The following is a 16687-nucleotide window of genomic DNA, read 5'->3' as shown; positions in this document are numbered from 1 at the left end:
GCCTCATTCCAAGTTTGCCAGTCTGGTAACAACAGTACCGGTAAGCTTTCTGGTACTGTTACCGAACCGGCAAACTAAGAGTTCGGCTCACAGGTCCCTTACCGTCCACCAGGTGTGAACTGTCGGGCGTACCGACACCCGCGAGCTGAGCATGTCGATTACACCGGCAGCATTCTGAATGGTGCTGGTGCATCCAACCTCCCCATTCCCATTGAGCCCTATGGCACTCAAATGGGAATGTGGAGCATTTCTTTATGGTGCCCGGGAATGGACAATTACCGGGTCCGGCGGGGCAGGATTGCCCCAGTAATTGCCCATTACCGGGTGCCGGAAAAATGTGCACCTTCGGCGGCAGCCTGCAGGTTTTACTGGCAAGGCTTCCACCGAACTTGTAATGAGGCCCAATGTCTTTACAGTGTAATGTGCAACAATCCTATTCATGTTCAACCAGCACCTTCATGCCCTTGGACTTAGTGTGCTTAACAAATGTCAAAATAAATGAATGTCAAATAGATTGATGTAAAACTAAGGTAAAAGCAAAGCCATGGAGTGGACTAGAGCGCTCTTAATGACATTGAGTCATCTGACAACCCTCTTTTGTCAAAACCAGTGTAATGTAACAGACATGTTGACATGTAGCAGGTTTGTTGCAATTAGACCTTCAGATGTTATTCTCTGTTGCATACCAATGAGATGTATTCTATAAGCATGGGTAGGTGGGGGATGCAGTTTGCTGGGGTATACAACAGATGAGAATGGCTAGACAGTTGTGGGTGCTATGAGCGGCCAAGATGCTCATGAGCGTCTCTTAGTTGGTGGATGGCGGATGTGCTGATGGAATTGCTTAGTGGATAGGCAGGTTGGTTCTTAGAGTATATCTGTGGTGGTAGATTCCTACAGACCATACATTGTTCAGGGAGTCGCAGGATCTTAGCGCATTTGCTGTTACAGTCAATTGTTGTCTTTCTTTAAACCTCATTCCAGATGTGCATTGTTGCAGGTCCACTTGAATGGGCAGTACCATATGTTGGGGGTTTGCATGTTGATGAGGCCTTGCTAGACAACTTGTAACCTAAGAACATATGTAGACGGTTTTTTTCAGCTAAATGTCTGGCTTCACTATCTCAAGACCATTCTTTTTGTATCCCATCAAATATTAATGTGCCACACAAGACACAATTAAAGCAAGGTTTTCAGGTCTCTTGCAAGCCTCTCACGGCAAGTAACACAGTTGGCAACTTGATCCTATGCCAACAAGCAAACTGTTTCCACCCCTCCTCTTTGGAAAGCAACTTGCATGGGCATATTCTAAATTCAAGTTCGACGATGAGTGGCACTTTAGCTCTTGAGTCGTTGGTGAATCCTTGGCGAAACCACCTGTTTTCACCAATTTCACCCAGAGAGAGAAATTGACCATTTCGCCAATTTTGCTTCGCCAGTGGTAACTTCGCTCAGTCAGCGACAAGTCTAAGCTTGCAGATTGCTTTTGGTTAAGAGCACATTCCTTTAACCTTTTGCTTCACCTGGGATTAGGTGCCCAAAAAGATGTTACTGTTTTCTACCTACAGCCAGTAATTGATTATTGATCTCTTTTAGATACGTTTTACGTATGCTGATGAACTCTTTCGAACGACCGTGCTCCTGAGTTTGCTATACCTGTGCCTTTTTCTTGGTATATTTCCTCTTAGTGAAGATCTGATGTACCCTGCTGAACTGTAACTCATTAGCATTTTCTTTCCACCCTATTATTTTTCAAGGACTGGAGCCATCCATGTCGGCGACCGGATCCTGGCCATAAACAGTGTGAGCCTCAAGGGTAAACCTTTGAGTGAAGCCATCCACCTGCTCCAGATGGCAGGAGAGACGGTGACGCTCAAGATCAAGAAGCAGTCGGAGAGTGAGTATGACCTTCCATGGAGGAGCTGGGTGTCTGTGTTTGCTCGGGTCATGATCTTTTCTGATTGATCCAGAGTCCACTATTGTGGCACCGACGCTGCTGTTCATAGATTCTCTAACTGCTAGTCAGTGTGCATCATTTCCTGATCTTTCCTCCCCTCATCGTTTAGGCAAGTTGGAGAGCCCTTGCCATATTGGAAAGTGCTATACTTCGATGGCTCACACACTCTTGCATTTAGTTGGTCATCCTTTAGTTGAATTTGCATGGTCCTAGGTTTTATCTTAGTTTTCAGTATTTTCTCTTTATTGAAGGTTTTTATTGTGTTTTAATATACTGTTTTGAATTTGTATAGTATACTGTTCATGTTGTAAATACATGTAAATAAATAAATAAATAAATAAATAAAAGCAGGTTTAAAAAAAGGAAAATCATTTACTGTTTTCACCCCAGGGTACCAGTCCCATCTATTGCTTGTCACTGGTATTCACAGTATGATGAGTACAATTGGTTTTATTTGCCCCGTAGCTATGAGAGAATAGATTTAATTATCACTTTATAGGAACTGGTCAGTTGTACTGCTCTTTACAGATTTTACAGCAGCCTATAAATCAGTGAGTTGATGTGCATTGACAGTAGTGCATTGGAATGGCGTGCACACTACATGCACAAATGTGCTGTCCAGGTAAAAGTTAGGATTTCAAAACAAAACCATAGTTTCTTAATCCAATAGAGGTGCTCTTCACGGCAGTATTATTTCCTACATTAGACCAGTGTCCAACTGGATAGAAACCTTGGTTAGCACCCAAGAGGAGGAGAGCAACCAATCAGTTTGCTTGGATCATCGGCTGAATCCCATGATCAACGCCTGCGTTCCAGTGCAGCAATGTGACGGCTGCTTTCACCACCCGCCATCTTCCCTCCATCCTATTAAATTGAACTTAAGTTTGCCCCCCCCCCCCTCCTCCACTTACCTGATAGAGATGGTTGGAGCCCCGCTGCTCAGTCTTTTCTTCTGGCTGCCATGGAAATGGATGAAGGGCTTCACTTGTAGCCCTGTCTTACATCTTGAGACAGTCTTCTCTATGAATGAACGGGACGCTGCAAGGCATCCTGAAGACACTGCACTCGGCTCCTTGGGTTACTGGATTGGCAACCCGGAGTGCTAATAGTAATAATCGCTCGTTCCACGGGCTGGAACAGGTGATAACGGCAATAAGGGAGCCTCTTTAAAGGCCCCTGCTATGCCCAAGCCTTTAACTCTGGCCTGGGGCTGTTCGCACTTGCTACAACCCGTGGGACGGGTAATTATTGCTATATTGACGACCAACTTTATGCAGATGGTTCGTGCATGCAACTTGACATCCTTCATACTTGCAATCCCTCTAATATTCTCAACTTGTTGACTAAGGACTATTGGTAACCTATACCTCAACCCTTGACAAAACTGAACTTATTTCCTTGGGCATCGATGCACCTACATCGGTCACCTTTGATTGATTGCTCAGTCTTGGGTGCACCTCTACCATCCAAAACTAAAAACGGGAGCATCGTATGTGCACCCACCTCTCTGGAGGCACACTTTAAATTTCACATCCTCAAACACAAGCACCCCTTATTTGGAGATGCAGCATAGAGTTACATGGATTCTGGTCTTGATTGTGTCGCCATTGGACTATTAAAACACCATATATTTTGGCTTGAACAAAGGCTTCATCCGCCAATTACAGTTCTTGCTAAACAAAGCAGTCAGAATAATTTTCTCCTTGAGGAATTGTGACCCTATTTTGCCAGCAATAACCTGAAATGGCTTAATATCAAACGCATCCTCCAAAGCCAAGCATCACACACAGTTAACGCCAACCTTTTCTTATCGTCCACCAACAGTGCAACGTTAGTCTGTAGTGGGTTTTCAGCCTGTTTTTCCCAGGTGAGTGCAAGAAATCCTTTTAATTCATGTGGTTCAGAGGCCAACTAGTACTGTGCAGGGAATTGCTGTATCTTCATTGAGCCTCAAGCACCCCAGATCTCTGTTCTCCCTAAACTTCTTTTGCAATCTCTCAGGCATATCCTCCTCCAGTCATGGAATCAGGGCAGGAATCCCCTTGTGTTTTTGGCTTCGCTCCTTTATTTTCTTAAATCACTTCAAGTTCTCAAACAGCATGCTGCAACTTGTCCCTGTACAAAACCTCAAAATACAATTGTATTCTTATGCATTTCATTAAACCTTGTTCTAAATGCAAAAAAAAAAACCCCTGCATAGGTTGATTGAAAGGATGTTAACTTTTTTCAACGCAATAAATCTCATCATGTTTAATTCCTGGTCGTTTACGGACCTATTAAGGGGTATGTGTTAATTGTCCATCGTTACAAAGCACAGGTGTCTTGTGCTTTGTTCGGTAGTTTTTAGGGCCCTGAGGAGAAAGGACCAATTTTTGGATGGCGTTCAATCTTTCCTATTCATGAGTTTTTCCGTGCTTCTAGGGTCCTTTCTTTACGTCTTGTGGTAAGTTGAATTTGTCTGTTCTGCATATGTTTTCCTGCCCATGCTTGCCAGTGTCATCAGTGCGGTACATAGTACCGGCAGCATAGTAACAGCTTTCCCAATTCAGGTTTCGTTTTGGCATGACTGCACAACCGTGGAGCGTTCCAAAGTTGCACTTGCTACTGTTTCCGAATAAGTGAGGTGATACTGGATCTCTACCATAGACTGTACTCGCCTTGTGGTTCACTAATGTAACAAGCCCGCCAGGTAACTTGTTGTGCTATCCATTCTAAGCTGTGGCCAACCCTTATTTTGGACACTAGTTGCTTTGCCTTTCATCAATGTATAGCTTTGGTTGGTGATAGTCATGTGAGCTCAAAGGGTTTGAGTATGATGGTACAAATTTGGATTCTGGGTAGGTGTGAACATTTTTAGTGTTATTAAATTGGTTTTATGTCTAATGATCAAACATTTCTACAATTTTATTAGTTCTAATTTGTTTTTAAAATGTTTTGTTACACGATGCAGGAGGTGATCCCCCTGCAAACCTTCCATAGACCCTATCGACCCTCCATCCCGCCAATATTTCAACACCCCAGAACACCATTAACATTTTGAGGGGTAAATTCTAATTAAGAGAGCAAATACGATTCAAACAAGTTTTGCTTGAGCATTGGACCTACCATTATATTGCAGTACTTGTGACTTCTGGCTCCATCACACTGGTACACATTTGTGACTTTCTTAAAGAGTCTTCGTTCTTCCCAGTAGTCTGAAGCTGTGCAGACATCCTTATGCTTGATGGCTCTGTGCCTCTGTGTCCTCTCATTCATTTTGAAGTGGCTGCCCACAGGAAGTCTCCAACTATATTCTACATTTGTGGCACCAAATTCCACCTCGTCGACCTGTAATCTCGATTCAGGTGGGTTGCTGCCTGGCCTTTGAAAGTCACAAAGCTTTCCTTCTGCCAACGGAGGATGACTGTCTGCCGCTATGGAGCCACTTTCAGAAAGAGCAAGCTAAGACCTGATCCCATCGGGAATGGGAGGTTTTGCCGCAGCATATTACGCTGAAGTAGATTTCACCGAGTTTTTTAAAAATGGATTACGCTGAAAATATATGTGAGGGATTAGGTTTAGGTTAATCAAGGCGGGGATAAAGAGGAAGGTTGCGGCGGGTCCCCTCTCCCCAACATATATTGTTGGCAAAATCACCCGTTAAAAAATAATTGATAATCTACTTCAGCAAAAAAAAACTCGACAATCACATAGAACCGATCCCATGAAATATTTAGTTAAAAACTGTCCAGCAGGTATGCCTCATGGTAGAAATAGTTGATTTTCTTTGTTTTTTCATTTTATTTCAAACATTGGCCTAATTAATTAAAAATACTTCACCTGGGGCACACATTCCTGCCAGTATCTCACCTTCTATAATGATGTTTGAGAGACACAATCTAGTAAACAGCTGATACTGCTTTTAACGTTGCCTATCCACAGCTTACAATCCTACACCTTCAGTGGCCGCACACTCCTGTTAGTAAAGTGATGCACATATTCACAATTGCATATTGAGCACATCGGCAGAAATGTCCCTACTTCTTTTTATGTAACATCTACCATGTCGGAATAGACTGATTAAACTCTCAAATGGAACCTAAGTTCAAGATACATGTCTACTCTGCGACCCGCTTCTTTTTTACAGGATATCTAAATGGAGATCCTGTGCTTTAGCAAGTTTCCATCAAAGTCTCTGTTTGGTTCATGAGACGTGTCTGGTTTTATTTTTAGTGTCTGAATCACGGAGTCCTGAATCGGGGGTATGTTCTGGGAGTTTTGGGGCGTGGCGGGACGTAGAGGGGTTCAGTTTAAAAGGAAAGATTCATATTTCCTTTTCATGGGGCAATTGGTGCTGTATTCCTGTGGCTTCTGACCAAAGCCATCCCAGTATCTATTCACCTGCACCCACTTCGCAATGCGTTCACTTGGACACTTTTACTTCTCCTGTCTTTAACTTCTCCTAGCATTGAATTCATCATGATCAGGGGGAGACCATGTGCCCCCTTTCTTTTCTCCCCCATATTCTTCCCACCTGACACCAACTCTAACCTTAAGTTAACCTTAACCACACACGTTGACTATATCCGCACATTGTGAAGGTGGCAAGGTAAATGCATGAAGAGGTAAATGTATGACAAAGTACATTTCGGGTGAAGTAAATGCAGATGAGGCAAGTGCAGACAACATTTTCTCGATGGAGTAAAGGGGGGGGGGGCCCCAATAAAATGATCCTCCATGTATCGACCTTGGAAGGATCAGGGCTCGCAAGCTTCACCATGCCATTCATCAGTCATCCAGTCCTGTTTTTTATACTTGGAATTCTGGGACTGAATCCTAAAATTTTAAATGGAAAAGACAAAACTATAGTTCGCAAAATGTCAAGAAAAAAACTAGACTGGATGAGTCTTTCATGCATGGCATGGAGAAAGGTGAGGGCTCCCAGGATCGTGGGTGAAGTCAGTCCAACTGGTATTCGAGCTTGTACCTGGTGATATCTGAGGAGAGCGCTGGACTTGCTGAGCTAGCATAAGGACTACTGGGTTACTTCAATGGAAGGCCAGGCTACTGGGAAGCAGTGAAGAGATGGCTAGCTATTGAAGATGCAGGAGATGTAGGTAAATGGGGGGCTAGCATCATGAAAATAAGTACCATGATTCTGAATTTGATTGATTGTTTTATGGTAATTGATATGGTGCCAATCAGAGTACACAGAATGCATTCTAGAGCCCCAAGAGGAAATGGGGGAAGTACAAAGACGCAAAGAAAAGTTGGGAGATGCAGAAGAGGTCATTCACAGACCTTGCCGCATTCAGACCTCTGAGGGTGTGGGAGTTTGGTTAAGAGCAGTGAAGAACAGACATAGGAGAATGGAGAGATGAAGAGTTTGTAGTCTAAGACGACATGATCCATGTTATCAAGATATGAAAGCACATTAAACTCAGTGGCATGGTTCCTTGATTGCTTTCTGCACCTGAAGCTGCAAGAGGTATAACCTAGAGGCCATAGGTTTGAATCTGCGTAGAGGCCGCAGCCTTACTTTCCTCTCAAGATGATGAAGCACCATTTGAGTCAATAGTTCTGAGATTGCACTACATGCTTCTGCTCCGTGGGTCTGGTGCAGAGATGATGGCATGTTTAGTGTGCCTTTGCGTTCTTTTCAAGTATATACAGTGAGTACATTGTGTTATTTAATACTACAGTAGGGAGATTTAATGACCTGAATCGTTTGTAAGGCAGAGGGAGTGTCGGCTACATGATCATGCGTGGTGCAGTCAATCATATATTCTAAATCTTACATGTAATCTATTTAGGTTGGTAACTTTATGAAGTTCTGAGGTTATATGCCAGTAGCTCATCCAGCCCCATAGTCCTCTTAGAATTTAAAAGCAAAACAAATAAAATGCTTAAGTGTGTAAATGTATTTTATTGTTTGAGCATTGTACAGGGCGTGGGTAGCCATAGCACTTGGATAATGGTGCATAAAGCACTACATAAGCTCAATTTATTTTTTATTTCCCTCATCAATGTGCAAGACCACCAGGGCCTGCATTATGGAAGTCATGTGGTGGGATGCATGGTGAAAATTTTGCGTTAGCCCGTTTGTGCCTTCTTGGCTGTGTTTCTGGAAGGACCGGTTGCCGTCGGTGGTGAAGCCTAAGGCTGTTGCTGAATCTGAGAGTTGCAGCTCAAATTCTTTGAGGTGCATATCAATGAGACGTTGTTTGACAAGTTGTTGTTTAGCGAGGGGACCAGTGAGGACGAATTCACCCTTGGATGGTGTGAGGAATGTGATGTGATTATCCCAAAGACCCTGGCCAGGGACCCTTCTCATGAAGCCAGGGAAAGTCAGACGCTTCCTGACCCTGGGGGTGGTGGTCTGCAAGAGGATCACATGGGAAGGGACTTGGGACAGGAGAATTGGGAGAAAGCACCAACTTCCCTGATGGACCTACTGTGTTAAGGGCCTATTGTAAAACAGAAGACTTTAAAAGAAAAAGAAAACCAAACATTAGGGACTTGAAGCCCATAATGCCATAGATACTGGGACGAGGAAGGTGGCTTTGGAGGCACAAAACTGCAATAAGCAGTCTAGTATTCCGCTCAGGTGTGGGCATTAGGGACTTTTGAGTATTTAATGCCCCCACAGGTGCAGGCCATTTGAAAATATCACGGAAGATGTGGCAGAAGTAGTTGGAGAAGCATCGAGCAACCGTGCAAATTGCAAGAGCAGAGAAATGAAGATGGTGGGACCGTCGTTGTTTGCATAGCTGGTTATGGTGCAGAGAAGCTCTAACTGCAGAGGTCGCGCAGTGGGAAGCATTGAGGTGACAGGCTTCCTTTGGAAGAAAAAGGCTTCCCATGCCCTGTTCTCACCTTCCGTGGCTGGCGAGCATAGTAGAATGGCAGAAGCAAAGCAGACTCCTTCCGTGAGAGACGCCGGACTCGACCGCGAAGACTGAAGTTTTCTGCAGCAGCAGCCGGTAAAATGGACGTGCAAGAAGAAGCCGGTAATTGGTCTGAGAGGTGACCCAGGAGTGATCCGTGAGGAAACGCTGACTAACTGTTTTGAAAGCATAATTGCTAATATTCATGTGTAAAGAGACACCAAGAGGAAGAGGTTTATAACTATTATGTTTTTTTTTAAATGAAGCATTTAGTGTAAATGAATATAAACTTTTGCTTTTAAAAATAAAGAAACTTTCCCATCCCAATTACATGGACAAATCCAATTCTCGCTAGTTCATTCAAAATCGCGTTCTATTACGAGGTCCATAAAACTTTTACCCCTTATCTATATTGTCCAGATTACTGCGGATTTGGCTATGTCTAAATTACCACAAAATATCTCACACTTGAAATTCATTAAAATAGTTATTCATTTCCATGTTGGAGTCTCTTTATCATTTCCAAGAATATACCCAATGCTCTGATCGTCTTCTGGTTTGGGTCATCAGAGAGCTGTCCACCATCGATCTGGATCCAAATCACAGGTTGGTGTTAACACCATGTGTAAGATCTTCATACTTTCCGTTCTTAGTTCTTTACAGAACATAGTTTTGCAAAGGTAGCGGGCGCCCCTCTCTCGAAAGAACAGACTTGATAACCTGTTCAGTGGTTATTAACCACTTGAGAGTTCGCAGCCACTGCTTTTACTCACTGTGCCTTTCACAGATGGGAAATATCCATTTGCATATCAGTCTTTGTCCTGCCCAGGGGCAGTCCAGCACCGAAATGCAATGGCAATTCCAACCTGAACGAGAGTACCACCAGCAACCCCATACACGTGTTTCACCCTTGTTGGGGATCATCAGTGAGGTGAAGCTGATGCCTCTCTAAGCACAGTGAGAGGGAGACCACGTCTGGTTGCCCCCAGGAGACCTAGGGTTACCAATCCCAGGTTCCTTGAAAAATAGTTTTGCAAAGGTAGCGGGCGCCCCTCTCTCGAAAGAACAGACATGATAACCTGTTCAGTGGTTATTAACCACTTGAGAGTTCGCAGCCACTGCTTTTACTCACTGTGCCTTTCACAGATGGGAAATATCCATTTGCATATCAGTCTTTGTCCTGCCCAGGGGCAGTCCAGCACAGAACATGGTTGGATGTTGCAGCGATTCTTTTTCTTGGTTACACAAATGGCAAATGTCAATGTTTGTTAATCCATATTTCATTAAATTTGGTTTGTTCTTATGATAAGTCTGAATTGTAGTATCAGATCCCTGTGTTTAGGATTAGCACTCTTTCTCAGGTAGTTCCAAGAAGGGGCAAGATTAAAATCAAACTGTAAACGCTATTATCATAACCGAGAGATGGTAATATTGTACCATCATTGCCAAAGCCAAGAAGGGACAATAGTGGAGACAAATACCAGCATCGACTAAGCCACTACAGAGAAGGGAAACGGTTGGACACATGGCAAGTGAAGAAATGGAATACGTAGTAAATCTCAAATTTTCTGAAAGTCAAAGACTTTGTTGAAGTTTGAAGACAACTTTATTAACCTCATCACCAGTACTTGTAGTAGTGGTATGAGGTTTTGTCCTGGCAGGTGTGAGAAACCAGAAGGTGTCTCACCCACTAGTCCCCAGGGATGTCATCCAGGTGGCCAGCACACAGCCATCACCTTTGGATCCAGTTCTTGGGGGTGGACCAGTGTGGGAGGATCACCTGGGTGAGTGGTCTTCGGGGAGTCGGAGTGGGATACTGGATGGTGAGATGCGGTAAACCCATCCCTATAACACCTTCACCCCATCCTAACAAGTAGGATATTTAGGAACTCGACCTCCCCTTTTTACAACACAAACACTTTCTCATGAACAGCCCGTTCTAAGGGAAAAAAGATTAACTTCCGAGCCGTGTACCTGACATGTCCCAATACAATGGTCCGGCGCGGTCAGGCAGTTATCGACAATCACTCGCACGTGACTTCCATTACACTTCCCCACATGTATGAAAATGTAAGAGCACACGCTGAGTGAGACAAAACACATGAAACAGCAGTTCCAAGATGTCAGTTTAATAATAGAAGAAAGCTGGTGAAACAGAAATGGATCACGAGGGAAGTACCCTTGACCTTTTCAGCAAGGAACCATGGCTGTCATGAGTCCTCGAAATTGTAAATCATAAGACCAGGCTGAAGAATCCTGCATTGTGTGTCGGAGATGTCCGGGGCCCTCCCTTGTCAATAATCGAGGTGGGCAGAATCTCCTGCCACCGTGGTACTGTCCATGGCTCCAAGAACAAAACCGCTTCAGTGAAATCAACACAGCCGGTGAGTTGGGGAAACGATACAAGACTGGTCTGTGTTGAAGCCAAGGTTGCAAGCAGCAACATTGTATCGCAAGCGCTGGAACGAACATTGTTTGAAATACATATGATGAAAGACGCAAGTAAAGTTGAACTGCCGATGAGTCATTGAACTTTGACTAGAAGGCTAGCGTGTATCAAATGGATTGCGTAGACTCAGGGTCCTGTGGGCAAACAAGTTCATGAGTCAAGGTTTGGTGTACTGGAGATGGATGGATGGAGTCACCGAGAGGGTCTGCTTACCATATAAATTTGAAAATGGGCAGGGGGTCGCGCCCGGCGGCCGCGATGCTGCTAGACAGGCGAAGACAGGATCCTTCGTCTTGATTCTTAGTCCGCAGATCCGGCGACCGCCTTCGGGCGTTGGAAGGGCCCGGAAGTAGGTGGGGCGGGAGGGCCGATCTGGATGCAGCCAATCTGCTGCAGGCAGGGAGTTGCTGCTGGGCAACACAGGAGCTTTGTTTGGGTGCCGCCATTTTGGAGAGCGCGCGGCGTGCAATGCCGTGAGTTGGCTTCAGGCGAAAAAAAAGGCGAATCGAGCAGAGTAGCTGCCTTGCTTGAAAGCAAGCGCCACTCGTGATGCGTGTGAAGCAGTGGATCTTCAAATCTTACCCCAATAGAGACGCGGGTGGATGGGGTACTGCTACTCTTAATTTGCTGGAGAGCTGGAATACTGCAAGGGCTCCTGTCCCCGCAGCAGCTGTAGGGAAAATGGTGATAGAGTAGAAGCAGCTTTGGGCTCAGTAATCTGAACCCAACAGTTAGCGTGGAGAGATTTGAGGTCGGTGAGATCTCGAGGGTTGCTTTTTTGGCCACTGTTTTTTATAGGCCTCTCAGGGTTTTTTTGCCAGCAAGCTCAGGGGTCGCAGAGGACAGTGGAGAGTTATGGGTTGTACCAATAGGCAGATGGTTGGGGTTTAGTGTGGCTGGTTTGCAGGGCGGGGGCTTTAGACATAACACTCTGCTTATCCAATATTCGATTAGTCATATTACTAAGTTTATATTACCATGCTTCATATTCTGATTCTCTTTCTTGATGTTCTATAATTGTTGTGGCATTCGTCAGTTGGTGGTTGAAGCATCTGCAGAAGCTGTGCTCTGCAGGCTCATTAAAGTAACTTGATAACTTTTGCATGCCTCATCTTTTCACTGGCAATGAGAATGGCGAAATGTCCCTGAAGAGGGCCGGAGAGGACCCCCTTCCTGTGTGGGCAGTGGGCGCTGAGACTGGCAGCCATACCCTCGGTGCTGAGGAAGGCGGCGGTGGAAGACGTGAGAAAAGAGGTGCCGGTGGGGGATATTTATTGTCCAGACCCGGTGCTGATCGTTATTTGGTGCCCTAGAGGTGCACACAAGTCCTGGGCCTAGGCACCCCACGAGCGACCTCTGTTGCGCTTGCGCACGACATGGGCTGAATGCTTGTGCTGTGATGTTAGAGGCAGGGACCTCTTTATGTGCTTGGGAGCACGTTCAGTGACCAGGGCCCTTGACAACAGGGGCGCGTTGCTAGGCCCTGCACCACCAACTTCGTTGGGCATCCGGTGAGCTGACGCGGGGCTCCAGTTTTGTGTTTGTTTGTCTCTGATGCTTCGTTTGAAGAGAAAAGGATCCACAAGGTCATTAATGCAGTTGCAATTCTCCATTTTTTAATGCTGTGCTTAAATGGGAGGATCTACAAGGGCATTAAGGGAATCCTAATTTCAATAATGGCTGCTGCTTGATTTCCTCCTCTTCCACCCTTTCTAGCTGAACCTGGAACTCCTCCAGTCAAATGGGACAGATGGAGGAAGATGTTGGAAACAAACATACATGCTTGCGATGGGAGGCAACAAGTTTGCACCTGCAAGGAAGCAGGGCCTCCTGCTTCACAATCTAGGTACAGAGGGGCGCAGTGTATTTGACGAATTGCCAGAGCTTCAAGGTGTTGGGGCTGGTGACCTGGATGACTTCACCATTGCGATTAGAAAACTTCAAGAACACTATGAGCCAAAGAAAAGTTTGACTTTTGAGCAACATAGATTTTTCCAGAGATGCCAAGAACAATTTGAACCTGTTGAGTTATGGAATAACACTTTGCACCTTAAGTCACTCCTGTGAATTTGGTTCCTTAGTGAACTCATTGATTAGGGACCAACTGGTAAGATGTGCCAATAGCGTCAAGGTTCAAGAGAAGCTTCTAGCTAAGGACCTTTCCTTGGAGCGGGCCGTGGAACTAACACAATATAGAACAAACAGCCCATTATATGAGAAACATGAAAATTGAGCAACCCAACTCTGAAGTATGTACTGTCAGAAACATAAAGGGGTATAACGTAAGTAAAGAAATTAGATGTCTCAAGTGAAGCAGTACTGGACATTGTCCAGCCTGAAATTCCAATTGTATCAAGTGCAAACGCAGCAGACTTTTTGCTTGAGTTTGCAAAGAGGGAGGAGTGCATTCTTTGGAGCAAGCAGCTGCGCCTAAGGCGGAACAAGATGTTGCACAGTTATCTCATGCACAGATATGCCAAACGGAATCCAAACCTGCAACTGCCTGCCATGTGTTTGAAATTTCTGCCCTCAACAGGGGCAAGAAAGGCCTCTCAGACCAGTTTACCGTTAATGGTAGATCTTTAATGATGAAGGTGGATAGTGCATCTCCTTGGGCAATAGTATCTGGAGAGACTTTCACCAGTGCCATTGGTGGTAGAATGGAGGATCTTTTGGGGAATGATATATGCTGACATGGTTATGATGAAGTAGAGATTAAGATGCTTGGAAAATGCAAGGCAGTGATAGGCTGCAAAGTTCAAAATTGTGTGGAAGAAATATGTGGCAAGGAAACATTCATCTCTCCTGGGGTGGGATGAACAGGCTAGGATAGTAATTATGATTCAAGCAAACTTGGAAGTGCCAGTATCCATTGCACTAGTTCAGGATAAATGGACAAATGAGTTTCCAGAGGTTTTTTCGGTCCGCTTGGGCAGGCTGGAGAGTTTGAACATAGCATTGAGTTAAAGAAATATGCTACTCCAGCAATTCACAATGTACATCCTGTCCTGCACCACCTTTGTTGTCAACTAAAGGATGAACTTGACAAATAGTTGCAGAAAGGTGTGATTTAAAGGGTTGAAGGCATCGAATGGGTATCTCCGGTGGTTCTGCTGGCAAAAGCAAATGGGAGTCTGTGGATGTGTGTGGCTCTCAGATTTGAACAGAAGCATTTTGGTGGGCAGGCATCCTTTGCCCGAAAATATCAGAGGTTTTGGCTCTTTTAGGGGATGCAAAGCATTTGTTGTTGATCTTTCTTCGGCTTACCATCAGGTCCTTGCACAATTGTCAATAACTTACTTTCATTACACCTGAAGGAACCTTCAAATACCACAGAATGCCCTTTGGCGAAGCATCAGCGGCTGCTCTTTTTCCATGAGTTATGGAAAAAGTGCTAGAGGGTGTGGTCAGAGTGATTGTTTTTCAAGATGTTAATTCATGCCAGCAGTCCTGAGGAGCATGACAAAGTGTTGAGAGAAGTGTTGTGCAAATTGAAGGAAGCAGGACTTGCGGTCCAAAGGAGCAAGTTATTGGTGTGCAAAGCTTGGAGTAGTTGGGTCGTTGTATTTTAGCTGAAGGGATTAGGCCCAAGCGTAGTCTGGTTGAAGCAATTAGTTTGACCCCTGAGCACAAAGATAAGGAACAACTTTGTTCTTTTTTTAGGTTTATCTGAATATTATCAGACGTTTATAGAGAAATGTGCGGTTTTATCAGTGCCCCTTAGGGAAGTTTTCAACTGGAAGTAAGACTTACCTTAGTCAACGCCAGCTTTTTGGTTTTAGGAGTGTCATTGGCCCAGAGTGATGGGAAAGGGGAGGAATGCATGGTAGTGTTTGCCTCCAGGGCTTTGAGGGGTGCAGAGAGCAACTATTCGGAAGTGGAGAGAGAAGCTTTAGCTGTGTATTGGGCTGTTACTTTTAAAGTTTTCCTTGTGGGGCCAGTGCTTGATAGTGAGATCAGACCACAAACCCTTAGTTACCAGTGAGTTTGTCTGAACGAGTGGAAATGGGCTCTACTGATGGAGTAGTAGTGGTGAGCATTGGGGGTGCTGCTATTGATGAGGAAGAATGGGGAACGTGCAGTTGCAGAGGATGGAATCCTAAACATGATTTCTGAATGGACGATCATGGGGTGACCTGATGAAGATGTCTTGGATAGAAAATGTCAACTTTATTTTGAAGTGAAGGGTGAGTTATCCTTGGGGACAAAAGTGAGGAGGGGTACAACATTGATTCCCCCTGAGGAGCTTAGGAAGAAATGGATTGAGTTCGCGCATCAAGGTCATATGGGGGTAAATGCGACAAAAAGTAGGTTACGTCCGAGCTATTGGTGGCCTACCATGGTGGTTCAGTTGAGTGAGAAGTGAGGAATTGTGGAGTGGTTGTTGAGCGACAAGAACAAGGTAGTGTGTGAAACCCTGTTGATTCTGGTTGAAGTGCCCACCCAGCCTTGGCAGAAAATTGCTGTGGATGTGATGGGACCTATTTAGGAGATGAATTTAAATATTTTTTTGTTATGGTATATTATCACTCAGTGGGTGGAATGGTAGTGTGAAAGAGAAGCAAACCACTGTTGAATTGGTTAGATTTTTGGAAAGTGTTTTTTAGAGAAGGGTTTCCCAGAATTGTGGTTACTGACCATGGTGTAGAATTTTCCTCAAATGATGAGGACTTTTCTGTAAGAGTATTCCATATCTCACATGTACACAGTGCTGTATCACCCCAGGGCGTATGGCCTAGTGGAGAGGGTCAATAGATTAATCAAGCGAGGAATTCAATTGGTATTGAGAGCTGTGTTGTTGTGGCATGCAGTTTTGAGACCGCTGATTTGGGGATATTGCATCACCCCTCACTAGGTGACAAAAGTTTCACCTTTTGTTTCATTAAAGGGCCGTGAGCCAGGAACAAAGTTATGCCCTGGTTGGATGGGCTCAGCGGTTCCTGTTTGGGTGGATCGTGAGAAAGTAATGGTGGTGAGAGAGGGTCAGGACCCTCATAAGAGTCGTTGATGAGTGCCATGGTGTGAAGGATCACTGTGGATGGTTGGTGATTTGGTCCTGAAAATAAAAAAACAGATTGGGTCCCAAATGTTGTGAAAGTACATTTTTGAGTCCCAAAAGAAATACGACTGTAAGGAATGGAATGTAATGGTGTGGTGATTGTTGAGGGAGGTGTTTTTGGTCAATGGGCAGACTGGCTTCTTTCAAGGAGGGTGTGTTTGCAGGTGCTACCGAGAAAAAGGGGGAAGGAGTAAATGATGGGCCCAGTGGGGCAACCACAACTGATGGTCTTGTTTGTATCAGAGTTGCTGGAAGGGTGAGGGAAGGCCCAAGATTTCTGAAGGATTGTGTACAGTAACAGTGTGTTTTTGTGTTTACCACCTTTGTCAAGGTGATGTGAGGGTCAATTTGTGGTC

At 44.7% G+C, this 16687-nt stretch overlaps 1 protein-coding gene across 5 annotated transcripts in view; it reads left to right on the top strand.

Annotated features, from left to right (window-relative positions):
- The window catches only part of GRIP2 (glutamate receptor interacting protein 2), a 1278809-nt gene that overhangs the window by 1188315 nt on the left and 73807 nt on the right, over positions 1–16687 (top strand). For all 5 annotated transcript variants that reach the window (XM_069643409.1, XM_069643410.1, XM_069643412.1 and 2 more), the window contains exon 18: positions 1758–1897. In XM_069643409.1, coding sequence (XP_069499510.1) covers positions 1758–1897 — 140 coding nt within the window. The remainder of the gene's footprint in view (positions 1–1757; positions 1898–16687) is intronic.

This window comes from Ambystoma mexicanum, chromosome 2p, assembly GCF_040938575.1.
Source record: "Ambystoma mexicanum isolate Mex_15411 chromosome 2p, UKY_AmexF1_1, whole genome shotgun sequence".
NCBI lineage: Eukaryota > Metazoa > Chordata > Amphibia > Caudata > Ambystomatidae > Ambystoma > Ambystoma mexicanum.
The sequence above is the reverse complement of the archived record's forward strand: the minus strand, read 5'-3'. Positions and strand labels throughout refer to the sequence as shown.